This window comes from Verticillium dahliae, genomic scaffold, assembly GCF_000150675.1.
Source record: "Verticillium dahliae VdLs.17 supercont1.29 genomic scaffold, whole genome shotgun sequence".
In the NCBI taxonomy this organism is placed as follows: Eukaryota; Fungi; Ascomycota; class Sordariomycetes; order Glomerellales; family Plectosphaerellaceae; genus Verticillium; species Verticillium dahliae.
Genome location: NW_009276919.1, coordinates 78435 through 103925, shown reverse-complemented (window position 1 = coordinate 103925; position 25491 = coordinate 78435). Strand labels below are relative to the sequence as shown.

The window sequence follows — 25491 nt, the reverse complement described above, 5'->3', positions numbered from 1 at the left end:
CTTCCCAGATTGGGCAGACAGTGTCTACCCCAGAAACGCCGTACACCCTGACTACCGAAGCAAACCCCTTGCACCTTGATACATAGAATAAGAAAACTCCCCCACGTGCTGGTAGCTCCTCGTTGCCCCTAGGCGCCTCTCGGCTTGGCCTTGGCCTGTGCCTTTTCCTTCTTGTCCAGCTTGGCCTTTTTCTTCTTCTCTTCGTTCTTCTCGTCCAGCTTGCGTTTGTGCGCCTGCTTCTCCTCGTCCGTCTTGGGCATCATCTTGAAGAACCCATCAAGTCTGCTCTGTTGTGAACCCTTCATGTTCTTCTCCAGCCGCGCCCCTGCGCTGCGCACGCGGTCCTCCGAGAAACCCTTCTCCGTCACAAGGAACGTCACAAGGCCCTCAATGTCCGGCTTCTCCCACTTGAAGTCGCAGTCGGCGTGGTCTGCCGGCCGCACGTCTGGGTTGAGAAACAGCTCGCGCGCGTCTGCGAATGGCCAGTCCTCCGGCAGCGTGTACTTGCTCTTGGGATCGTTCTTGATGTAGTCCACCACCCCTTCGAGTGTCTTGTGCTCGCGGATCAGCTTGAGCGCCGTGCTGGGGCCGACTTTGGGCACCGGATCGAGGTAATCGCAGCCCAGAAGAATGCAGAGGTCAACAAACTATCCACACGTCAGCAGAGTACAAAACTTGGGCCATATCCCCGAGGAGAACAATGTACCTGGTTGCGCTCCATGCCGAGCCCTTCCATGACCTTGTCGAGATGGATCTCCTGAATCGGCTCCTTGCGCTGCTCGCTGTATGTCAGATGGCGCAGCAGGATGGGCGTCTCAAATGTCAGCGTGTCCATGTCCTCGCTCGCGGCAGCGTACACCTTGCCGCCCTTGGCCAGGACGGCGCATTGAGCCTCGGCCTCCGTGGGCGCAATGATGAACGGCACGCCCATCAGCTTCAGCAGTTTCTGGCATTCCGCGTTGTGCTCGCGTGTCACGCGCACCGTCCGTCGCGAAAACTTTTCAATGTCCTCTGCTGTGCCCGTCTCCTTGGCTTCCTCGAGCCCCTCCTTGGCTTCTTGTTTGCGCTGGAATCGCTTAGCGAGCTCACCCGACTTGAGTTTGGGTGGCGCGCCGTCGAAGACGTAGAGAGGCTTGATTCCATTGTCGACCATGCGCAGTGTGCGATAGAACATGCCCATGAGGTGCGAGGTCGTCTCGCCTGATTCGTTCATCAGTTGCTGGCCGTCCGACCGAACTGCGATGAGGAAGGAGTAGATCGACATGGACGCATCAATGGCCACCTTTCGTCCGAACTGGTTTTTGATCTCGCCCTCCTTGATCGCGTCGGGAGCCTCCTCCTTGAGGATTTGGAAAAGGTTCTTGATACCCATGGCGGCAGAGAGTGTCGGGGCTGGTTATCGAGTTTGGGTCGTCGTGAGAGCTGCTGTTTCGCTGTGCTGGGGCTGTCGAGTGTTGTTCCACAGTCATCTGTAGATTAAAGACCTGGGGGTGTAGTCGATAGAAGCCGAGTTTCTACAGCTCCGGGCAGCCGATGCAGTTTTGCGAGTGGTTGTGGAAAGAGGGTGGTAGGAAGGAGCCCGTCACGATCGATTTGGGGGAAGAGCTTGACGCGGTCCTTGACGCGGTGGCTGACACGAATCAGACGCGGCAACGAGAAAGCTCTTTAGCGGGCAGCAGCTGCTGGGTGCATCTCTACGCCTGGCGGCAGGTGTAGCCCTGGTCCCTACCCACTGTCGACCCTGGGAACCTCCATCAGTCAGGAACCCCCCAGCTACCTGCTACCGCAAACCTGGAGTTCAAGTACCGCAGCGCCTCCTGAAAACCTACTCACAATCTACCCGATGTTCTGTCTCGAGTTGGCTACACCATGTCTAGCAACACTCCCGGGTGTTGTGCCGCAGCTGTCAACCAACCTTCGGACAAGTATCCCCCCTCGATTAGCGGGTCGTCCGGACAATATATCTGAGGGCCGGTCAGCGGCCGGTCTCGGCCTCTGTTGGCGAATGCGCGTCGCCATACCGCGATACCTCACGACGACTGGGTCGTCACCTATGGGTCCTGCACCTCCAAACGCTCCCTGGCTGCAGGTCCCTGACACGTACTCACAACAGCCACCGAATCAGCACTACCAGCGTCATGCCGGAACAACGCTCGAACGAGTCGAAACATGGGCGGTAGTAGGCGCAGAACACCGGCATAAGAGGCTCCCTGACAATTTATCCGTCGGGTTTCCAATGTGCCCATCCACGCCTGTGCTGGCTCCATAGTTAGACGGCATTCGCAACTCCCCGCTCGCCATCACATCCTTTGACTCCCAGCATGCGTCCGTATTCTCCTTGACTGAATATTTTGGATTATCATACCATCATTGTGATACACCATGCCTTCTCAGCTTGAAGACCTTCGCAAGGCGAGCAAGATCAGCTGTGACACACTTGACGTCCAAGGTGAAATCCATACGTCCGCCAATGCCATGATGCACGAACTGACAAGTACGAAGTGGCCAAAGAGCTCGGTCCCTTCGTGGATGTCACTTCCAATCAGGTTAGACTCTCCAAACATCGAAACATGAAGATCTCTCATTGACAGACCTCAGGCTATCGCTGCAGGGGAGCTCGCTCGCACTGCGCCTGATGGTACCCTCATTCACGAACAGCTTATCCGGCAATCTGCTCGGGATGCTCTCGCATGGCTGCCCTCGGCTGTTCCTGGAGGCGACCCGGTGACATTCGCGGTCGAGATCATGGTATTTGAGTCTATCCATCTGTCGCTGTTGGTCCAGCGCCCAACTGCTCACGCCTACAGATGGTTCGGCTCTCCATTCAATTCGCACCCTATGTAACGGGGTTCCTACACATCCAAACGAACCCATATTGGGCGTACTCGACCAAGAAAACGTACAGAAACGCAAGACGTAAGCTATGGCGGCCGCCCCAAGAAACCGGTCAATTTGGGCTGACTTGATGTCGAGGCATTGTTGACATCTTTTCCCGGGTCGATCCGACGTTCGATACAAAGAGGGTTTGTGTCAAGATTCCTGGCACCTTCGAAGGTATTGGGGCCTGTCACATCCTTGAGAACGATGATATTCCAGCGAACCGTGTCGCAACCCTGGCCACCACCCTCTTCTGCATGGAACAGGCTGTTTTGGCCGCCAATGCGCGCTGCACCTACATTGCCCCCTACGTCAACGAACTCAAGGTCCATTTTGAGCCTGGGTAAGCAGTCTATTGAGTCAACCAACATCGCAATGGAGATTGACCATTTTTCACAGCTATGTTGATCAAAACAAGGCTTTCGATTTCACGCGCCAAGCACAGCATCACTATGCCGAAACCTCAGCGCGAACGCAGGTCCTTGCAGCTAGCTTGACGTCCACAGCGGAGGTCTTGCAGTTGGCCGGCATTCACCACATTACCGTGTCACCGCCCCTCCTCCGTGGACTTTCAGACAGCTCACTTCCAAGTGAGCATGGTAAGCTTGGTGCCTACTTTGCAGCTGAGCCGGAATCAAAGTTCGACAGGAAAGCATTCGACGCTACATATAGGGGAAGGGAAAGTGCATATCGTATTTTGTTCACCAGGAGTGGGCATGGATCGGCCGAAGTGAAGCTCAACCAAGCCATCAATATTTTTTGCGACAAGCAGGATGAACTCGAAGAGGTTGCTCGTCGGGCTCTAGAGGAAGCCATGGCGAAGTAGAAACAATGTTTTTGCGAGGGTCGATAATTCGATATCCAATCCGCGTTTGCTCAGCATTATGATTGTTCCGACGTGTGCCCCTCTCGTCACCTTCTGGATTCCATGAGCCTGAATAATCTTACGGAAGGCGAATTTGGATGCAGGCAGCTAAGGAGGACGCCAATTGGCTCTAGCTGCGCCAGATTGCACACTCGACAATTGCTACCCCTGCTCGCGGGCCTTCGGTCACTCAAATTGGACCATGCCTCATCTGCAGCATTTCAACCCCAGCAGCATGTTCGTCGCACAAAGCCGACGCAGCCTAAGATCGCCTACCCAATAGCGGCCAACAAAAGGCAATGCAACATGTCGTGGCCAACATACTTGCTTGACAGGGCTGTTGCCCAGGGCTGGCCGCCTGCTTTTGAGAGTTTGAGGGGTGTCTGACTTGCTCACGGTTTCCCTCTTACATTCTCACTCAACCTAGGTACCTAAGCAGAGGTGCTCTGGCATCGACGCTCCAACAACATGCCTTCGCTGGGTCTCGAGACTGTTTACCCAGCGCCTGGGAGCACACCGAGCCCACGTTGGCGCCGCACCGTTGAGTGAGTTTTAAACGCCTTCCACTAATCACCGAGCTAATACCCTCAGCATCGTCTGTGTTCACGGATTCGGCCGCAACCCGCTGCAGACATGGTATCACGATGTCGCAGGCAAGACATGGGTCGCTGAGACGGACTTCCTGGGCTCGCTTGCCGACAATGCTCGTGTCATGCTCTACACCTACAACGCTGATCTGGCCGCCAACATGAACGCAGCCAGCATCGCCATGCATGCCACCGAACTCATAGGCCTCATCAACAGCTGCTGCAGCGACACCGGAGGAGGCCCGTTCATATTCGTAGCCCATGGCTTTGGTGGGCTCATCATCAAAAAGGTGGTCTGGATGTGCATTCCCATGTCATTCGCGGTTACTGACAAGCCCCCAGGCTCTTGCGCTATGTCTTCTGAACCCAAGCTTTCCAAATCATAAGTCGATTAGGGCCACTGCAGCCGGAATCATTTTCTTGGGGACGCCACACATCATAGACTCTGAACCTCTGTTGAGCTGCGTCAAAACCACTGTTCTCCTGCATGCCCGGCAGTCATCCCGTATCACGACCAACGAAATCAAGGAGTATGTTGAGTCGGCGAAAGCGGTCAACCTTAGTTTCACTGCTGGCCTGACCAGAGAACTTGAGATCGTCAACTTTACTGAAGGTATTACGACCAACATCGCCCCCGATGACGAGCCCGCCTACATGACAAATGTCATCCCAAAAGCCAGTTCTGCCCTGGGAATGGGCCAAGGTATCACCGAAATCATGGAGTGCACCCATGAACAAATGACGAGTTTTGCATCACCGGTAGACGACTGCTTTCGCCGACTTCAAGAGCGACTTGTAGACATGCACGCTGCCATTACACAGGGCACTGCGTTCAGACCAGCCACGTTGCCATTACTACCGACGCCCAAATTACCCCGCCCAAAGTCGCCGGCGTCGACACGGCCTGGATCGAGGCCGACAAGCCCTGGTGAGTCAGGTTGACTTTGCATATGAGAACATCTGTCTGACGCCCTTAAACTTAGCGCGCGCAAGTGATTCTTCAAGTAGCAGTCAGGAATCCTTGACCCGGTCCCAGAGAAGGCTTGTCAACGAGCAACGCCTCACATTCATGACCTGGCTGAAAGGCTGGACAGAGGACAATCTTGGCAATCATATTGCCCCAGCGCTGCGAACCAGGCACTGGTTCTTGTTCAACATTGCGTTCAAGAACTGGATGAGTTCTCCCTCTTCCAGTGCCTTGTTCATCACAGGGGAGACTGGCACAGGCAAAACGTATGTCGCGAAGACCATTGTCAACCACCTGATTACTGCTCAACCTCCAGAAAATCCGACGATGGCCTTTTTTTGCAGCACCCATACGAGCCATGCAACACAACCCGCCATTCTGGATTACTTCATCTACGACCTTTTGTGCCGTAAACCGGAATGGTTCGATGGCGTACCTCCCAGGTACGGAAATCGCCAACCCCCAGGTTCTCGATTTTCTCACGATACCCTGTTTGATATTCTGCGTGGTATCAAGAGCACAAAGCTTTCGATGAACACCGTTTACTTCATCGTTGATGGCCTCGACCTATGCGAGCCGTCTTTCGTGGAACAATTCGTACAGCAAATTAGCAGTCTCATCGGAAAACTTATCATTGAAGGAATCGACCAGACACCACTTCCAGGTCAAGTCGAACCGCCTAGGCCACGTTTCAAGTTTCTGCTTACCATGAATCCCAATCGTGTACCTCGCCAGACATCAGGATTTCGACATGTCCAACTCGCGCCAGCTGTCGTTAAGGCAAACATAGCAGAATACGTTGATGAGTTTTTTGAGCGCTTCACTGGCATCATCCCATCACAAATAATCCGCAAAAAAAGAAATTGGGTCAAAGATGAGTCGGATAACTTCTTCGTCGCCGCAGCTAGTCATTGTGCAGAACTTGAACGGGCAGAAGACTGCAGGCGCGGGGGTTTCGAATCATACGACGACATCTGTCCTCCGCCAATCTCTCAATACTATGATCACGAGCTTTTCCCAATTCTACAGGACACAAGCAGCAATAACTACGCTCTGCTTCTACTGATGCTCCATATTAGCGCTCTCGGCCCGCTCAATATGACAGAGATGCTAGATGCGATATCGTGTCTCTATGATGACTCGGATGTCAAGGACATGACTCCATGGTCGTTGCTTGGAGGCTGGATCTCTCGAATCGTGCCCTGTCATGGCCTCGGGTTCAGACCTATTCACAGAAGCTTGATTACTTACATTGAAAGATTTGTTACTCGACAAGAACAACACGCAAATATGGCCGCCATCTGTCTAAGATATCTATCGCGCCCAGAGTTCAATTCGCCATTCTCTATCTATGATAGACCACGACCAGAAGCACAAGCCTTCCTCAACACCAAGTACCCATTTTACTCCTACGCCGCGACACGGTGGGCGCGGCACATTGCACGATCCGAGACAAAGGGCCTCAAACTGTTATCGAAGCTTCAAGACTTCGTATCTGACCGATCTCAAACCTTCCAGACCTGGTGCCACTATAAAGCATGGTCAGAAAATGAGAGCGAATCATGCGCCGGCCATCGTGTGCCGCCTTGCATTGAGATGGCAAAAGAAGACGCGCGAATCATGGTCCGGCATTTTCTGTCATCAGTACAGACACAAACCGTTCTTGATAAGATAATGGACCGCATGCTACTCTTCGGCATGATAGGCCTGCCAAAGAACATTTTGGAGTTTGCCATCCCAACATCTAAGAAGAGGTTCTCGACGACGGATGACCTTCAAGACTACCACGGTCTCAACATGTTGCACCATGCCTGCCGCGAGGGGCACATCCAAATGGTAGAGCTAGTCCTCGAGTGTACCCAAGACATCAACAGACGAGCCAGGGGTACTGGAGAAACAGCGCTACTTATTGCTTGTCAGGGCAGTCACAGAACCCTGGCAGCGGACAACGATAGTCGCTCCCTCGAAATAGCCGACATACTCCTACAGGCTGGTGCTAATCCGAACATTCCATCATACACAGGAAATACCTGCCTGCACAATGCAGGAAGATCGAATCATCCGCGCTTGGTTCAAAAGCTGTTGCAGTATGGCGCGTTACCAAACGTTTCAGATGTCGAAGGAATCACTGTCCTCGAATCTGCAGCTGTCTTAGGTGCGGATCTGAAAGCAGTCGAGTTGCTCATTGATGCAGGGGCCGATACCAGCGTGTGGTGTCAAGACAAGCGGAGCCCGATATCAAATGCGATCGTCAGGAAAGATTTTGACATGTTCAAAATTCTTCTTCGTGGTATAAGCGACATTAATATGATCGACGGTAACGGCGTTGGCATTTTGCACCATCAGCTGATATTGGAGCGCCCTGAGTGGCTGGCTTGTCTCCTCGAGAGACCTGGTGTCAACCTCGACCTGATGCCGCTGAAGGATGGCGAATTGGGTATACCCCCTCTAGCGTTCGCGGCCGGACATGGTTACTCTACTTCTGCTGAGATGTTGCTTGCTGCCGGCGCGACACCAGGATATGTCCCTGGCCAGGCGGAACTCCTCCCGCTTCATTACGCTATTCAGGCTGAGGGCGCGGGAGACGCACGCATGACGCGACTTCTTCTTGAGTACGGCGCCCCGTTGAACACGCTTGAGATACATGCGGGTTGGGGTAGAAGGTCCGCTCTGTCGAGAGCTGTCTCAACTAAAAGTGAGAGCATTGTGCGGATGCTTCTTGACTATGGCGCAGACCCAACAATGGAAGAGGGTTGTGGCGACCGAGGACCACTCCATCTCGCTGTCAAGAGGAATTGCCCCGCCATCGTCCGCATGCTCATGGAGCATCCGCTACCGCCGGACCCCAACTATGTTCCCGAAAACGGTGTCCATGTGCTCATTCAGGCAGTTCAACCCGGAAATGGTGCTGAAATGACGAAACTCCTATTAGAATATGGCGCAGATACCCAAATTTTCCATCGTCCGGCTCAGGCGGAGAGCCCACTACATTATGCTGCTGGTGACGGTATGGCTGATGTCTGTCAGGCGTTGTTAGACCACGACCCGGCAATGATCAACCTACAGGATGACGGCAGTCTTTTAATCGACACACCACTACACCGGGCTGCGAGGGCTGCGAAGCCGCAGGAAACTATTGCTTGTCTCTTGGCAGCTGGAGCTCGACCTGAGGCACAAGCGTACTTGTTCATGGATATTCCACTCCACCAAGCCTGCCAAAAGGCCAATCTGGAGGCGGTCAAAGTCCTGCACGCTGCGGCACCAGAGCTGATCAATAGCCAAGACTTCGTCGGCCATACGCCACTTATCGACGCCTGTCGTGAGGGTGCAGTGGCGGTTGTAGAGTTTCTGCTACACAACGGCGCTGATATTGGCCAGCGAGACCATCTGGGCCACTCATGCATTTCACGGGTTGTCGACCAAGAACCAGGGATTGCGCTCCGGCTAATCCGCTTGCTGCTCAATCACGGGCTTGGTATCAACGATGTTGTGGCCTGTGATGGTTTCACGGTTCTTGCCGAGGCGTGTGTCGTTCAGAATATGCCTCTCGTGGAGTATCTCCTTGAAAAGGGGGCAGATCCCATACGCTGCCAGCGTGGACCTGACGGCACCTCTTGGAGGACAGCAGTGCATCTTGTCATGCAGAGACGTAAGCCGAAAGCTTTAGATGTTCTGCTCGAGCGGCAAGACGTCCGGGACCACATGAAAGCACTTGATTGGGCGGGGAGGACTGTCCTTCATTGCAGTTTACGGCATCCCACCACGCAGTCAATGGTCAGCAAGCTTTACTGGGCCTCTGGTGCAGTGGAAGCCAGTGACTTCTTCACGGACCTTATAAACGTGAGAGACCGGTTTGGACTGAAACCATTCGACTACACACACCCTTGTGTACGCAAGAACCCAGCTCCAGGCACAATACGTTGGCTTGATCGCACAATTCATGCGTCCATCTTAAAGGTGGTTTACACACACAGGACTCTGCGAGACCACCAGGCTGCGATGCTCGATATGATCGACCTGCTGTTATTTCGTGGAGGTTACGACAAGCATACCATCACTCTGTTCCATCGACTGGCCTTACGAGTTGATATTGTGGAGAAAGACGACAAGTACGAGAAAAACACATACTATGGTTGGACTTGTGACTGCTGCGATAAGGTTATGAGTGTCGCAGCGAAACATTGCATGAAGGTTTGTCGCGTTTGCCAGGTCAGCTTGTGCGACGACCCTGAATGCTGGGATGTGTGGGAGCCACAGGTTCATGCATGGATCACGGTTCCTTTCATTCAAGATACGGACCTAAATTCAAGAGAGATGCAACAGACGCTCGAGGATCTTCTCTATGCCTTTGACCCCGCACAAGATGAAAAGAGGTCTGAGGCACGCGTCACGACCGAGGTTGGGCTGCCCAGTGACCCGGAGTCCGACACTACAACTCTCTCACTTGCGGTCCTCCACGCTTTCGGACTTCTCGAAATCCCACGCAAAGCTTGGAGTCCATTCTTGCCAATACCGCCACGGCTATTCGCCCGTCTGGCAAGCTGGGACTGGATGCTTTTGCCAACAAGAAAACGTTTCGAACAGGGTGTTTGGGCAGCTGAGCTTAAGCCTCACAGACTGAAGCTGGAACTGGATTATTTCTTGACATCAGGCCGGAGAATTTCCTTGCCCAACGAGAAGCTTACACTCTCGCAAGCAGTTTTGGAAAGTCTTGCGACATTATTTGAAGCACAGGGCATGCCTGAAAGAGCCCGCCAGCGTCCACGCAAACGCTACACGCCGAGGCATCAGCTATCACCAGACATGGGCCCGCCTCCACCTCCACTGATACACCCGCGCCTACAAACTCATGAACCAATCTCACGATGGGCTTCGCCGTTGCCGGTGACCCTGACGCCGACATCACCCCGTTCAGTGCGCTCATTCTCATCGGTGTCGTCCTTCGCAAGGGACTAGATAATAAGGAGCATATCAAGTTATCATTACATTGAGTCACATACGTCGCTTGCATTGCAGCTATCTGGAAGGCAGTACGCATTCCTTTCATTTTTATTTATCTGTGGCTATCTCTGAGACACTCCTATTGCTGAAGGCTTTTGACTCGATGCGCTATGACTTTGACACCAGCCTTCGCTTCAGTTCGGATACTCATCAGAGCAGCCAGAGTTTTTTTCTTCTTTTTTCTCTTTCTTTTTTTCCTTTTTTTCCTTTTTTTCTCTTTTTTTCTCTTTTTTTTCTCCATTTTTTCTCTTTTTTTCCTCTTTTTTCTCTTTTCCTCTTTTTTCCCTCTTTCCCCCCCCTTTTTTTCAATAGCTTGCACTAACACTTGAAAGGATGGCAAGTGTTGCTACGTCAAGGTCCTGGACGTTGACAGTCAGTGGCTGTGGACAATGGCCGCCAAGATTTTTGAGAGACATGTTTCGCATACGTGCCACTCCTTGGTAGGAATTGCAATGTGAGTCGAGTTCAGAGGCCCGGCACATTCAATGTTGCGATCATCGGCTTTTTTGCAGCGAAGCACATTTGCTGGCATGTTGCCTGGTGTATGGCAGAGGCTGCAATTGCCAGTGTTGGCGGATAGATGGCACATGGTGGTGATTTGAAAGGTTGGGTTCTTTGATATATGCTGGAGGATTTGGTGGAAGACGTAAGCGCGAATGGCGGCTAACTGTCTTCTGAGCTTGTTCTGTTGCGTTGGTGATGGCAAATTGACGGTAATGAGAAGCACGAGGGATTGGTTTATATATCTGGTGATGTAGTGGGCAAAGTCGATGTTCAAATTGACTGTTCGTTGATCAACATGGAAAGCATATATACAGAAGTAGGTAGTGTTGATCGTTTCTGAGTGTTCGTGACCCTACTGAAAGGAACCACTCTCGGGAAACAGGTACATTGTCGCGGAGAGCTGTTGATACAGGCGCTGATAATGGCTGACTGTTTTGAGTCAATAGGTGAAATTGTTCATGTGTTCGTTTCGGAATCCGGGCGTGTCAGAGTTCCTGGTTGTGAATGTTGAAAAGTGAGCGTTTCGGGGACTTGGAAATTGAGACATGAGGTTGCGCAGTTGACCTTTGCAGGCATTTCGGTAAAAGTCTACATGGCTGGGAAAACCTCAATTTCACACTGTTATCGGTCAGCTTTGCCCGCTGTAAATGAAAATGATATAAATCTCTTTGAATTGGGAATGAGCGTGTCCGAACCCCTGGATTCAAGAGGGCCATCAAGTCTTCGCTCACGACGGAACAGCTTGCTCTTGCCACGTTTCTCCCTAGGTGCCTTGGATGAATGATGGTCGTTAGACTCTTGAATCAATTGCCTTGACACCGAATCGGGACCTGATTCAGTCTCACGGTGCTGCTTTATGAACAGCGTCGATATTTCAGTGCAAGATGACTAAGCTCTCGTTTTCCATGACATTGAATGAGGATCAATCGAATCCCGACACAAAAAGAGTCTTCGGGCAGCAGAGAAACGAGCTGACGTCCGACTCCCCGGGACACCTTTCAGGCTTTCACGGAAAGAAAGAAACGTTCCGCTTCCAGCACCACTCCTTGACGCAACTGACCTACAACGTCGATGCTTGACGAGCCGATGCCTGAACCAAACTTAGCGGGCGCCTCCGCCGCGGAGTCCACGCCGGAGGAAAGATTCGAGGCGAACAAGATGGTCCTACGCGACATCATCGAAGTGGACCATTTCAGCAACACGGTGCCCGAAAGCATCGTCAGTCTCTGGCTCAATGCGCTTGATCCGACGAATAAGACCCTTCTGCCACGCGACGTGAAGGGCTTCTATGGCGGCGATCTACGCGCATCGATCTCCATCGAATTGGCCCACGACTGCTACAAATACGTCATGCACGAAACCGACAAGACCAAGGTTGACAAGTACGCCAACAGAATGCTGATTGCGCTCTCCCTGCTGGACATGGACGAGCTGTCAAAGAAGGACGCAAACCTTGCGGGGCTCGCGCTCTGGCACACGGCTCTGGCACAGGCGCGGCTCCCAGGGAGCCTGGTTGATCTTTCTGATACGCTGAAGCGGTACGAGGCCATTCGACCGCGCGCCTCCTTGAGCGATTCCAAGCTGCCACAGCCTCTTCGCCTGGTGGCACGGTTACTCACAGCAGCCGAGCAACTCGGAAATGATGAAGCGGTAGTGCTGTTGCAGGATTGGAAATCAGAAACCAGTAGATCGTCCTCGCCTCCCCTCTAGAATACACAATCATCTTCAAGAATACGACCGAGCCACAGAAGCTTACAAGGTCCCGTTCAGATATCTCAGATATATTGTACATGAACACCAAACGTCATGCGATTACACTTTTGCTGCAACAAGGCTCATGTAGATGCCCCAAATCAAGCCAACAAAGCTCAGGAACACAATGCGTCTGTGAACAGGCACAAAACTGAAGCTGATGATAGACGCCAGAGGCCAAATCTTGTAGCCCGCGACAATAATCGGGACCGTTTGCTATCGCCCGTCAGCAAAAGCACGTGACTTTGACGGGCATGGAGCTTAGGTGGAAAAGCAAAAAAGCATAAGTGAAGCACCTACCGTCTTGACGTTGTACCAGATGGGACCCAACCCCTGGCCCTTCAGCGCGCCCATGATGACGAGAAAGGCGACCGTGTTCATAATGGCGCCCATGGTGATGCAGTCGACGAACCACTTGGTCAGCGTGTTGCGCAAGCTAAACTGGGGCTCCGGCGCGACGATGGTGCCATCCTCGAGCCGCGAGGGTTCGCTGTCGAGGCGCTTCAGCTCGATCTCGGCGGAACGGTCCGTCGGCGCATGTGCGGGCAACGGGTAGGCTGGGAAACTCCGCTCGAGGAATTGCTGCCAGTGAAAGTTGGGCGGACATGTGACGGCCGAGAGGATAATGAAGCGCAACAGCTGCATCAGATCCAGGCGGAATGGTCGCTGGTTCTTTTGTCAGAAAGGGGAGGGCGACATGTCTGAGGGTTGGCAGATGAGCGCACCTGTTCCTGGTACGCCTGGATGAACTGGGCGCAAATGTTTGACACGGTTGATAGCGTGGACGCCTGAAGCGTGGCCGTTACAATCGGGGAAGGCATTGTGACGTTAATGAGAGACGAGAAAGGCAGCAAAAAAACAACAGTAATGCACAGGGAGGATGTAGTGAGACGTGAATCCAGGGAGGCTGATGAACGATGCCAGATTGCGACTTTGCATGCTGAACATCCTGGGGTCTCATGCAGGTCACGTGTTGCTGCGTGATGGTGGGGTCGGTTCAGGTGTTCAAGGTCGTCTGATCAGTGGAAGCAGCCTATAAATTGCCGAGAGCACAGCGGAAAGCCAGCTGGAGTCCCCCGAAATACAGCGCGCTCTCTGTTGCGCCAAATCCGCCTAGATGTCATGTAACAGGGTTCTGCTCGATGCTCTGGATTACGATTCTATGTCCATGAAACGTTTTTACATAGTCCGAACTTCGATACCTGAATCTTTTACCATTGTTCATGACACAAGGCTGGCTTTTCATTCCTTCATTTGGGCCACACAATCACAGACATTCTCTTCCCATACGTCTCCGTCTTCTGCTTTTCATTAAGCTTGCCCAATGCCAAAACATCTTTTCCAGGATCGGCGCGGAACAGGCGCCTTTCGTATCACGCAAGAAGACACAGGGTACATCTTGAAATTTGGATCTGTGCTGCATGAATCTCATTGTCCATTCCGTATGCCTCGCAACTCCACGCATATATCGAGGGACACGATTTTTTGACAGCGACGTATTTATTAGCACGTGCTGTATCTCCAAGTTCACGATGTTGTCTTCCTTTTCGACTATCTTTATCTGCGACTTGATACTATCAAGTTGTTAGTCAAGGTCGGACTAGACAATGCAGCTACTTTAGCCACAGCAACGAATTGAGGTACTCGTGTTATAACAGACTTTCAACTCAAGTCCAATCTCTAAGATAGGATCTCGTGTCGTTGTATTACGAGATGTCATGGATCAATGGGGGGAGACTGCAAGTGGCAGCTACACTGTCGGCGGCCGAGACGTTAACTTACAATTTAGTCTCTGAAATAGGAAAGCTAACCATTCCCCTCCGCGGACGATTCTGGAAATCAAATTTTGGAGATCAAATAAATTTACCAGTACCCCTTGATTCGTTACGCCGACAGGTATTCAAGTATGAGATGTCTCATGAGGATTAATTCTTAGGATTGCCGCAAGTAGCAAGACAGCTTGCATTACTAGCCGAGTTGTCATTCAATTGAAAAGTGACCGAATAAGATGCAAACTTGGATACAGCAAGAAAGACGAACAACCACTTTACACACGTCATCCTCAACTCCAAACCTCCAAGTCCAGCTCGTCTTCCGTGGCGGACTCGACTTCCTGGCCCTCCGCATGGACTATAATCTCGATGGTTACAGGGAGTAATGCGGTCTCTTCGGTTTGTTTTCGTCTCTTGACCGCTCTGGTCGTGAGAGCCGTTCCCGTCCTTTTCCAACTATCGAACAGATCTTCACGCCCTAGGGGGACCTCGCTCTCGTGACGTTTCCGTTCCGCGTCGAGAATTCTCAGCGTGAGCTTGAAGCCCTTGATCGTGAACCCACCTTCTTTGAGGTCCAGCAGCTTGGTGATTTCGTCCACAAACTGCGTCAGGTTCATCCGAGCAACAATAGACTCTGACTGCCAGGGTACCTCCCGTGTAAGTCGTCCCGCGGAGAGAATCACTTTGGTCGTGATATCCACGACTTTCGCGGCTTTAGGTGGATTCTTCGGGATGCTCTGTTGCGCCGGTTCTGTATGCTCAGATGACGAATGCATTGGCGCCTCCGGCGCATTCTGGCCAGAGGCAGAGGGCCCTTCGATGGTGGGAACAACCGTGTGTTTGTTTGCAGCGTGCTGCTCAGATTGTTGAGCATTCCGTGCCTCATGTTCCTCTTGATCCCGCCGCATGGCAGCAGTGACTTCCGCGTCTACATCAGAGCCGTAAATGAAACCCTCCTTGACCCTTTTCGTTCGATTTCGCGAAGACCATCGCGTGCCTTCGGGTGAGGTATGGGACCCTGTACCTGCTTTGCCTACTGGTGTCTTCTTCTTGTTCGGAGTCAAAGACTCTGTCCCTCTGGTGCGTTTTCCAGGTTGTCTCTCAGTGCCGCCATTCCCGGGTCCGGTGCTACTGGATGCGGGAGGGGTGTTGATCAGGTCAATGATCGAAGGCGGATCCACGTGCTCACCCCGAAAGTCTGTAGTATTCCCTGAGCGAAGCGATGCGGTTGTTGTGTTTCCAGCGTCGGCGGCGTTGAGTGGGGTGGTAGTGCCCTGTTCCGGCTCGTCCAGGTGCGAATGGAAGGGTCGTGATTCAGAGGTTTCAAACCGCGCCGCACTGCAAAGTCAGCAAGTCTATAAGCACAGGGTATCTGGGTATCAAAAGGTACCTGTCAGGTGGCAAGCTGGTGTCCATATTTTGGAGACCATCAAGCTGAAACACGGATGCAGAGAAACCAGGGCTTGGTTCGTCTTCGTCAAGACTGTCGGGACTTTCAGTCCTCTTCTTGCTCTTTGTGCTATCGTATTCACGTAAGTGCCGGGATCTGCGGTAGAAGAGCTGGCCCAAGTAGCTCAAGATCCTGTTGCACAAAGTTTGAGCTCATGAAGTGATGCGGCCCGTTCTGGTTTTCATACCTAGAGCTGTCTAATGGTATGCTGAAGTCAAGACCGTTGCGATAAGGCGAACTAGAATCACTTGGCCAAAAGTGATTGCCTCTGTTCTCAGTATTGCTGAAGATTTCGGCCATCCTTGAAAAGGCCTCCTTGGTAGCTGCTCTTTCGTATTTTGTCATCGACGTGAACTCCCGTGCATGCTTGCCGTTTTGATCTTGATAGGTTTCGAAGAAAAGAAGTAATTGCTTTTTCAGCTCTGGATAGAAACGACTCTCCTTCGGGTAATTGAGTTCTGCATAGAGCTTGGTGACTCTCTGTATCTGGGCCTGTTTCTTGGGAAACGACATTTTAGACTGTTGGAAGAGATATAACTTGAAAAGGGATGAATTCAGAGAAAAATTGCAAGCATGATGGCAAGGCCAGCGGATCTTATACTCGTGAAGAGGAGACACGCAAAAGGGGTTTTACTTCTTTACCTGAGTGGACAGAAAAATTGGAAGGCTTAGAGCCTGTAATTTGGGGCAACTCAGTCAGCGCAGCACACAATGTGTCCGTTGGTAAGGTGCCTTGGTTGACATGGCACATGAGGATTACAGGGTCAAGGATGCTCCGGTCAAGACCCTGCTGCTTCTGCTTCGTCCTAATCGTCTATTCTCACTTTCGACTAATGCAGCACACAAACAGGAATTGCTCGAGTCAGTTACAGAGACAGCGACCACCCTCTTTGACCCTACCCCTGGCCTACCAGTCCTTGGAACCGAGCAACAGCGCGCACCGAACGCCATGTTGAAGCTCAATATTGATACCCTGCCCTCCATTAAAGCAGGACTTGTCTCGACACTCACATGGTGGGGCCGGCGAGTCCTTCAGATGCCAGGTCAGCACAGACAGGCGCCACCTGCTCCTCGCCATGGGCCGCGCTTATGCGACCTGATCATACGCCCAACCGTCCGAAGATGCCATTTCCTTTTTCTCTTTTCCTTCTTGCAGATATCGGCTGACCTCGTTTTCACACCAAGTACTTTCTCGCACTCACCCCCCTTTTCACTCTTTTCTGGGCACCGTATCCAATGCAGGGGAGCCCTGCACCTCTGCAGAATATTCTTTCATCTAATCATACTGCCAACTAGGTACCGTTGGTGGAATTCCTACGAACACGGGTACACAGATAGAAATGCATCAGAGTGGTGTCGAGGGAGTGGCTGGCGCTGATCCTCTCACGTATGGATGAAAGCTTTGGTGCGAGCCATGTCCGTCTGGAAACCTTCAACGTGAGTGTTGCATGATCATGAAGCCAAGTCTACTTGTCTTCATTCCTACATGCTTGTACGAGCCCATACCGGACGAGCAGAGACGAACAAGAGTGAGCCAAGGAAGGGTCTCAGACCATCATATCCCTTCGACAGATGCAGTCCATTGTGCTGGCTTGCATGCCACTTACTTCCGGCTCCGCCGCCCTCGCGCGCTGGAATTAGTAGTGAACAAGCCACTTCCAACTTGATTACAGCGCAGTCGATAACACACATTGATTCACACACAGAACACCTACAGTGCTGTTGCACCCAACGGACTCGACACTGCCCCACACATTCGCTTTGAGCGAGAGTTACCAGTTATTGGGAAGTCTGAACATCCCGCGGTGCAGCAGATGCAGGGACAATTGTCGACAAAGTACCGGCCTTATCCTTGCCGGTCTGTCACAGCTCATCTTCTTGGCCAAGTGGTTCGATCGGTTGGTCTGCTTCTTCAGCTTGCCGCCGCCACCCCTGTACCTGCAGCACCAACGGCCACACCATCTTTTGTCTGGCTTTAGCAGCTAGCAGAGGGTCTATCAGGCCTTGACCTGTCTTGCCTGTATGGTAAACACCTCAACGCGCGACCGGACCTGCTCCAGTGAAGAAAGGAACTGCCCATCCTTTATTTTTGTGGCTGCGCCCCCCTGGTCGTACTCTTCGTGGTTTGAAGTTATGGCCATGAGGGCGTATTTCTGCAGAAGGACAGGTTAGAAGCAGGCGCAAAGTTGGAGTGTGGCCGTTTTTGTTGAAACTTTCGCTCATGCACAACACCACTAGTGCTGGTTTGGTCGGCCAGTCTGTCCAGAAATATATTCTCCTAACGATCTCGTTGCTTCGAGTCATCGACTTGCGGATCTGTTAAAGTTGAGACTCGTCACCCACGTGGTCCGTTGGATTTGTTTCCACAGAGCGCGAAAGAGTGAGGCACGTCAATACTACTACTAGGCTTGTGTGGCTCCAGAATAAGTGTCAAGGATCCGGGTCGGCTACGGCCGTTGTGGGGAACGTCCGGGTCTCCCACTTCACGAAGCATTTTGTCCACTGCCGTTAACGATCATGCCGCCTGTCTCTGAGGGTGTGTCGTTGGTTCCAGGGCTTGTTCGCGTAACCGGGGTAGCACACCCGCGGCAGGCTCTAAAGAACGATTGGCTGCATGGTAATAGAAGGCCGACCATCCGCACAGAATGACTGGCTTGTCGTTTGTGATGGACGGGAGTGACGAACTGTTACACAGCGTTGGCAGCAAGTGGAGTCGACGTCGTGATTCAGGGTGACCTGGGCAGACTGCACAGAACACTGGGAGAAGTAGGGGAATTGACGTGAATGGCGTGCCCCCTGCTAGTCCGCCTCGAGATTTTTTGAATTAGCTCGGTGATCGACTTTTTCTACTTTAAAAAGACCTACCTGATCCGTCATGCCCTGTGAAGTCGGCCTGTTGCATCAATCTTTCTCCCAAAGAAGAGAGCTGGAAGGGGCATGGGAAGGCCAGATGCGGCCTAACATGTACTGCGCCCACTGGCCGTTGGCTCGCTCACACCGAGCCTAGAAATCAGACCAGGGTTGTGTCAGAAGCTGAAGTCATGACGAATGGGAAGGAGTGTGGTTCAGACGATTCTGTTATCCAAAGTTGTCCGGCTGACTTGTAGCAGAGAGTGACCCATGACCGGGATTCTCGAGCCTGGTCAGGTAAGCGCTGGAAAGAAAGCCAGCGAATGTCCGTCTTGACCACCAAAGGCCCGAACAGCATGTCCAAACCAGCGATGATTTTCACGTTCATGTAAAAGTCTTTCCAATGCCTACTCAAAAAGAGGCGATGAGGAAGCGGCCGAAATGCCGTGCAGTGATGATACTTGCCACCTACTGTGAGTGAGAAGATGGCGAGCCTTCAAGAGACAATGGAGCTTCCCCGGCCTGGACCCATGCTGCCACACAATTTTGACCTCCCTACAACAGGCCGCTGCAGCCTGTTCGGCTGGCGAGGGACGATGTCGTCAGGGCGGCAAACGAAACAAGATGGGAAGGTGGCTCGTGGGTCTGCCTGGTTGCTTTATGAACGCAGCCTTCATGGTGTCTTTCAAGGCCTACGAGAAGGAATTCAGATGATCATGTCAGAGTCGAACGAAGGAAATCAAAATAAGACTTTAAACAAGCACCGGTTGGCTATCCCTACTTCTGGCACTTGTCCTGGTCCTCGGGAAACTCGCTAATGTCGACGACGCTGACCCAGATATTCTCCTTGTTCTCGCTATACGACACAATCAACCGGTCGCCAATCTGGATCGCCGTCGGATAGCTGTACCCGTGAGCGCGGTCCTTGATCCCACCCCGCGTGTCCGGAATCCAATTATCCGGCGCGTTCGTCCGAAGCACACCCACGGCCCGGAACGAAGGGTCGTCTCCACGCGAGATGGCCAGCGTCAGAGGTTGCCTCTCCGGCTTGTCGGGGTTCCACCGCGGGTTCGAGAGCAGATAACGGTCGCCCGACCCGTCGAGCTTGCCGTGCCACTGCTTCGTCTTGCCGTCGGGGATGTTGGTCTGGAAGATACGGTTGCCCTGCTCCTGCTTGCGACGCGGGTACCAGTCGCGGCCTTGGGGGTCCTCGTTGTACTCGATCCAGACGTTGTGCGTGTTGAGTGGTTCCGAGGATATGTCGCGCCAGAACCGCTGCCAGTAGCCGCCCGTCGGCGAGTCTGTGTCGTTGAACCATACCGCGTGCGTGTTCTCCTCCATGCGGTGGGCGCCGTCGCCAGCGATGAAGCGCGAGTTGTACAGCCAGGGCGACCACGCCGGGGCGTCTGCTGGCTGCACGAGGTGTTTGTTGATCTCGCAGGCTCGCTTGCAGAACTTCATGCCAAACTCGGTGCCGTATATGGTTTCGGGGTACAGCTGCTCCTCGGTCCACTCGTTTGTCTCGATCCAGCACGGGTCGGCTGTCGCCTCGCCGTCGAGACTGATGGGCACGGCAATACGGCCAGCAGACCGGAAGCCACCACCCTTGCCGTCGCCGGGGCACCATCGGCTGCCGGACTGGCCGATGGCGAAAAGCTCGCCGTCGTCGAGGCGCACGAAGGCGAGACCCTGCCACACCCGTTGCGTGATGCCACGATCACACCACCACTTGAAGTTGTGGAGCTCCGTCTGGTTCGGTAGCAAGGCGGCCGGCATAATGGAGGTGCCAGGGGTCCAAGTAAGTCCGGCGTCGTCGGAGGTTGACAGCCAGACATCCTGACCCATGCTATCCTCGTCAACAGGTGCCGACGAGTAGATGAGGAACACCTTGTCGCCGATGGCGTAGAGCTCAGGGTGGTGGGCGTAGGTGCGATTCTCGGCCTGGCCGTTGTAGACTTCTACCTCCTTGACGACCTTGATCTGGTCCCAGCCGGCATACAGCTGGTCATCGTAGTCGAGGTAGGGTTTGACCTGCCACAGGGACATGGGCGGTGGCGGATCAGCGCGAGCCAGGCCGGCCAGGCCAAGTATGAAACCGAGGAGGAGGGCCATGATGCTCAGGACAGACTGACTTGATAGTGCGTCGAAATTCCTTCCGAAGTTCTGTTGCTGGGTCCATGGATCCGGACGGTTTTGTAGTCGACCGACCCTGCCACGCCGCCGCTTCTCTTCATCCTCCCCGCTCCAGAGAGCATTTCCACGCCGTCGACTCGTTTGTCCGCTCGGCTATGTCTGGCTCTTTGTGTTCCCGACGTTAGCAATGGCGATCTTGGGCGGCTGGCGGGAGACACCAAGCATTGCCATGCACGAAATGCGGGGGAGTCGCGGCGTGATTGATGGAATCTGGGGGAGATGCCGACGAGCATGGGGAAACAAGGTTCCCGGCGCCTGGGGTCGGACTCGGGCAGGGATGTGGATGCGATGTAGTTGGAACTGCAGTGCTGCTCAGCCCACGGGTGGCCCTTCGGTGTATCTTCCCGCGGATGAATAGCATTGGAGTCTGAAGGATCGGCCATGCGTCTGCTTCTCTCGATCATCCGATCGGGTCGCCTGGCGTCGCGTCGGCTGGGGGCGCATGGTTAAACAGGAAGCAGCAGCTCGGGTCCCTGGCAGACGATGTTGACGATATTAAAAGGAAGTCAAAAGGAAGTGGAAATGGAAATAGAAAGAAAAAGGCTCGTCGATGAAGGTTGGCAGTCACCACCTGCTGATCACTAAAGCTGGCACCTCACACAGGCACTGTGGGACCACACAGGCGTCGTGCAGCTCGCACCTTCAGGCACTCTCCCCGCTATCGAGCCCTGTAATCCAGGGTTCTCCGCACTGTCGTCCATTGTGATACAGAGGATAATCCAGAAGGCGGCTCGCTTGAATGAAGTCTGTCATGGACTACCTTCTTCCTTTTAAAGCAGTCTTCTCCATTGTTAGGTATATCACAACTGCCAAATAATAACCCGGTGCCCGGCATGCGACAGTCTGGGTTTCGCAGAGTAATGAATCCATTTTCATTATTCGTCCGCCGCACTTGTGACATTCAGCAGTGGTGGGCACATTTAGTTCTCAACTTTCACCCAAACCCAACTTGTTTATCATATAATCCAGTCATCGAGACGTATTCTCTGCTAGGATCACAGTCAGATGTCCTCTCGAATGCAGACCTTCGAGACATTCAGAGAGGGCACCACATATAGACAGGCGCAATGACAGAGAACATGTTTAGCCTTGGAGATCTGGTGTTCCGTTTTGCAGCCGTTTGCAAAGGTAGCAGCAGCGTCGATTCCGTTCGGCCATGGCGTAGTTTGGTCAGGAAATGCATTTCGAGAGCCGAGAGAGCGCAGATATATCTACAGCTGAAAAGCTGGGTGGATAACTTTCATCAGTCTTACAACTTGCAGCATGGCAAGTGAATCGATGTGATTTCTTAGAATCACTGGCTAGATCTGCCTTGGTGTTGCTTGCAACCTCAATTTTTGAATCTAGTTGGAGACTGATTTCCAGAGTGTAATCTAGATCCGACAAAAGTATGACAAGGCAGAAACAGCTCTTTGTACTGCTTTCTGGCTCACTTGAACGAGTCAAACCGCCGTTTGGACTCTTCGGAAGTAAATTTGCAGCTGAATCGCGCTCTGGGGCGGGCAAATCGCGTACAAGTCGTAACACGACGTATTCGTACAGACACGACGTCTTCGCTTTCCGGATCGCACCCCGATCTGCGCAACCCGATCTTCGGTGCCGTTGATGCCAAACAAACATGATGTATTTGTATTTACATAGCAGAATGAACGCGGGTTCAGTAAAATCAGTCCGGTATGCTCTCCTCGTTCTGCGGCCAATACTACAAACCGCCATTTGAGTTCATCTTCATCGCTTCTGAAAACCCCATACATCTCTACGAAATCATGGCCAAACTTGAACCGTTTCGCGGCGACTACTTTCTCTGGAAGTATCTCCCTCCCGTCCCTCTCGCCGCCACCTTTGCAATTCTCTTCTCGATTGCAACCTCGGCCGTTGGCTGGCGTCTCTGGCGGATGCGCAGCTGGTTCTGCCTTGCATTCGCCTGCGGCGGTCTCTGTAAGCAAGGTCCCCTCAATCTGCTCATCAAGCACATCTCGCGGTCCCTAACATATGCCTGGCAGTCCGGGTTATCGGCTACGGAGTCCGCAACAAGGCACACCACAACACGGCCAAGCTCATGCCCTACGCAATCCAAAACGGCTTGATCCTGCTCGCGCCCGTGCTCTATGCGGCCTCCATCTACATGACCCTCGGCCGCGTCATCCGCAGCGTGCACGGCGAGGCGTCCTCGGTCTTCAAGCCCCGAAACCTGAAGCGCATCTTCGTCACGGGCGACGTCCTGGCCCTCGCGAGCCAGAGCGGCGCCGCGGGGCTCATGGTCATGGACGACCTGGCGCGCATTGGCGAGATGGTCATCGTCGGCGGCCTCGCCTTTCATCTCTGCGTCTTTGGCCTCTTCGTGTCGACGACGGCCGTCTTTCACCGGAGGATGCTGCGTCGCGGGAGCGCCGTTGCGCGGGGCGTGCCCTGGCGGCAGAGGCTCTGGATGCTGTACGGCGCCAGCGGGCTCATCATGGCACGCTCGGCGTTCCGGCTCGTCGAGTTCGTCATGGGCCGGGACGGCTATCACTTGACCCACGAGTGGTCCCTCTATGTGTTTGACAGCGTGCCGATGCTGGCTGTCAGGTCATCTTCTGGGCGTGGTTCACGTCGATGACGGTGGATGCGGCATCGAGGGTTTGGAGTGGGGAGTCGCTCGTCGTGTTGCCTCCGCGGGGGGATGTTATGGCATCTGCCGAGGAGGGTTGGAACCCGAAGCATGGATATTGATGATCTCTGAGACTGCATTGCATGGGCGTTGCTAGACTACATGGCTGATTGGGGTGATTTCGGGTTTGTTCGAGTCAATGCGCATCATGTGTAAAGTAGCCTGATCACCGTTCTTTCTCTGACATTTCAATTGGGCCATTAATTAGAGGGCGATTGATGCATAAAAATCATCAAGCGTTAGTAGAGACACTATGGTGTTGTCGTTGAAGTTCCTGTCCCAGGTGCACCATTCTAGTCGCCGACTTGGTAGTCCATTCGGCTATATGGATGAGGCAGTCACTGATCCTCCATCACCACAACCACAACCTTTCTCTTCCCTCTACGAAACCAGGCAATCCATTGAACTCGCCGATCATGGCCTCACATCTACGCGTGAACACCAGGCTCTCACGGGCAGCACGACACCTGCAGACTCTCCCGCCCTCGCGCCATCATTCGACCCCCGCCCCCGACCTCCCCTTGACCGGCATCACAGTCGTGAGCCTCGAACAGGCCCTCGCAGCCCCCCTGTGCACCCGCCACCTCGCCGACCAAGGCGCGCGCGTCATCAAAGTCGAGCGTCCCGGCGTCGGCGACTTTGCCCGCGCCTACGACACGCGCGTCAGGGGCCAGTCGTCGCACTTTATCTGGGCGAACCGCGGCAAGGAGAGCCTCGCCCTGGACCTCAAGGCCGCCAAGGACCTAGATGTGCTCAGGACGCTCGTCCGCTGCGCCGACGTCCTCGTCCAGAACCTGGCCCCCGGCGCCAGCGCCCGGCTCGGGCTGAGCTTCGACGCGCTGCGCGGCGAGAACCCGCGGCTCATCGTGTGCGACATTTCGGGGTATGGCGCCGACGGGCCCTATCGCGGCAGGAAGGCGTACGACCTGCTGGTGCAGAGCGAGGCTGGCGTGCTGTCTGTCACGGGCACCAAGGACGAGCGTGTCAAGGTCGGCATCTCGCTCGCCGACATAGCGGCGGGGATGTATGCGCACGCCAACATTCTGACGGCCCTCATCAGGCGCGGAAAGACTGGCCTGGGTTCGCGGATCGATATCTCCATGCTTGAGTGCATGGTCGAGTGGATGGGCTTTCCGATGTACTACACATATGACGGCGCCCCTCCGCCGCTACGCGCCGGCGCCGCCCACGCAAGCATCTATCCGTACGGACCGTTCGACACGGGCAACGGCGGGTCTGTCATGCTGGGGCTCCAGAACGAGAGAGAGTGGGCAAATCTATGTCACAAAGTCTTGGGAGAGAGCGCTCTGGCCGAAGATGCAAGGTTCGCGACGAATAGCTTGCGCGTAGCCAACCGTGAGGAGCTGAGGGACATTATATGCCGAGCGTTTGCGCAGCTGACCACGGAGGAAGTGCTCGCAAAGCTGGATGAGGCGGCCATTGCCAACGCCAAGATTAATGAGCTCCACGACGTATGGGAGCACCCACAGTTGAAGGCACGCAAACGGTGGACGGAGATCGACACGGATGCCGGACGGGTGCCGGCGCTCATCCCACCCGGCTGTGGACCGGAGAGAGCGTCTTTCGGTAAGGTGCCAGGGCTGGGAGAGCACAATAGCAAGATATTCGCCGAGCTAGGCATATAGAGACATCCTACTACTTGGCAAAGGGATGCCCCATGCTCCGGAGCGTCGCCCCTGTTCGAATCCTGTTCGGTAGCAGAGAACGGCAGACCGGGCCGATGACTCACGCCGGTTCTCGGCCCCGCTCGATCTCCGACCATCGGTTAGGGTCGGACTTTTCCTCCGCGGTCGCCTCTGTTCAGCGGTGACACGTCAGTGTGCCATGGGGGTCAAGTAGTTGGAAATCGTTTGAGGCTGGGCATCAGATTACCAAGCGACAAGGTCACCTTCAGACCCCTGAATCGTCAAGCGGCGAACCGAGCAAGTTCTCCCGTATGCCACTCAAGTTGTAGTCTGATCACCAGCTCCGCCCACAGGACAATAAAGCCTCGGTCCCGACA

General features: G+C 53.7%; 9 protein-coding genes across 9 annotated transcripts; 5 read left to right on the top strand and 4 right to left on the bottom strand.

Moving 5' to 3' along the window:
- Positions 1-128: 128 nt before the first annotated feature.
- On the bottom strand, positions 129-1372 carry VDAG_09866 (DNA-repair protein rad2; the record flags this gene model as incomplete). The annotated part of the gene is made up of 2 exons (XM_009651211.1): positions 129-647; positions 707-1372. The coding sequence occupies 2 exons, from the start codon at positions 1370-1372 to the stop codon at positions 129-131; spliced, it is 1185 nt and encodes a 394-aa protein (XP_009649506.1).
- A 730-nt stretch (positions 1373-2102) lies between these two features.
- VDAG_09865 (uncharacterized protein) lies at positions 2103-3751 on the top strand. Its single transcript, XM_009651210.1, has 6 exons — positions 2103-2449; positions 2503-2546; positions 2599-2748; positions 2808-2916; positions 2974-3220; positions 3277-3751. Exons 1-6 carry the CDS (start codon positions 2383-2385, stop codon positions 3701-3703), a joined length of 1044 nt encoding a protein of 347 aa, XP_009649505.1. The 5' UTR covers positions 2103-2382; the 3' UTR covers positions 3704-3751.
- Positions 3752-4210: 459 nt separating this feature from the next.
- Positions 4211-10252, top strand: VDAG_09864 (ankyrin-1; the record flags this gene model as incomplete). Its single annotated transcript, XM_009651209.1, has 4 exons — positions 4211-4268; positions 4321-4684; positions 4914-5032; positions 5313-10252. 4 exons carry the CDS (start codon positions 4211-4213, stop codon positions 10250-10252), a joined length of 5481 nt encoding a protein of 1826 aa, XP_009649504.1.
- A 1620-nt stretch (positions 10253-11872) lies between these two features.
- Positions 11873-12511, top strand: VDAG_09863 (uncharacterized protein; the record flags this gene model as incomplete). The annotated part of the gene is made up of 1 exon (XM_009651208.1): positions 11873-12511. The coding sequence occupies one exon, from the start codon at positions 11873-11875 to the stop codon at positions 12509-12511; it is 639 nt and encodes a 212-aa protein (XP_009649503.1).
- VDAG_09862 (uncharacterized protein) lies at positions 12457-13374 on the bottom strand (the record flags this gene model as incomplete). Its single annotated transcript, XM_009651207.1, has 3 exons — positions 12457-12769; positions 12854-13219; positions 13279-13374. The coding sequence occupies 3 exons, from the start codon at positions 13372-13374 to the stop codon at positions 12614-12616; spliced, it is 618 nt and encodes a 205-aa protein (XP_009649502.1). The 3' UTR covers positions 12457-12613.
- A 1241-nt stretch (positions 13375-14615) lies between these two features.
- On the bottom strand, positions 14616-16288 carry VDAG_09861 (uncharacterized protein; the record flags this gene model as incomplete). The annotated part of the gene is made up of 3 exons (XM_009651206.1): positions 14616-15663; positions 15716-15907; positions 15963-16288. 3 exons carry the CDS (start codon positions 16286-16288, stop codon positions 14616-14618), a joined length of 1566 nt encoding a protein of 521 aa, XP_009649501.1.
- Positions 16289-19402: 3114 nt separating this feature from the next.
- Positions 19403-20737, bottom strand: VDAG_09860 (uncharacterized protein; the record flags this gene model as incomplete). Its single annotated transcript, XM_009651205.1, has 1 exon — positions 19403-20737. One exon carries the CDS (start codon positions 20735-20737, stop codon positions 19403-19405), a length of 1335 nt encoding a protein of 444 aa, XP_009649500.1.
- A 1847-nt stretch (positions 20738-22584) lies between these two features.
- Positions 22585-23417, top strand: VDAG_09859 (RTM1 protein; the record flags this gene model as incomplete). The annotated part of the gene is made up of 2 exons (XM_009651204.1): positions 22585-22756; positions 22822-23417. 2 exons carry the CDS (start codon positions 22585-22587, stop codon positions 23415-23417), a joined length of 768 nt encoding a protein of 255 aa, XP_009649499.1.
- Positions 23418-23884: 467 nt separating this feature from the next.
- Positions 23885-25114, top strand: VDAG_09858 (alpha-methylacyl-CoA racemase; the record flags this gene model as incomplete). Its single annotated transcript, XM_009651203.1, has 1 exon — positions 23885-25114. One exon carries the CDS (start codon positions 23885-23887, stop codon positions 25112-25114), a length of 1230 nt encoding a protein of 409 aa, XP_009649498.1.
- Between the last annotated feature and the right edge of the window lie 377 nt (positions 25115-25491).

Bases quoted from the DNA above. Each gene is read 5' to 3' on its own strand.
- VDAG_09865 (XM_009651210.1), top strand. From the start codon at position 2,383: ATGCCTTCTCAGCTTGAAGACCTTCGCAAGGCGAGCAAGATCAGCTGT. The intron at 2,450-2,502 runs GTGAAATCCATA...ACAAGTACGAAG, and splicing joins TGACACACTTGACGTCCAAG to TGGCCAAAGAGCTCGGTCCC. The intron at 2,749-2,807 runs GTATTTGAGTCT...TCACGCCTACAG, and splicing joins CATTCGCGGTCGAGATCATG to ATGGTTCGGCTCTCCATTCA.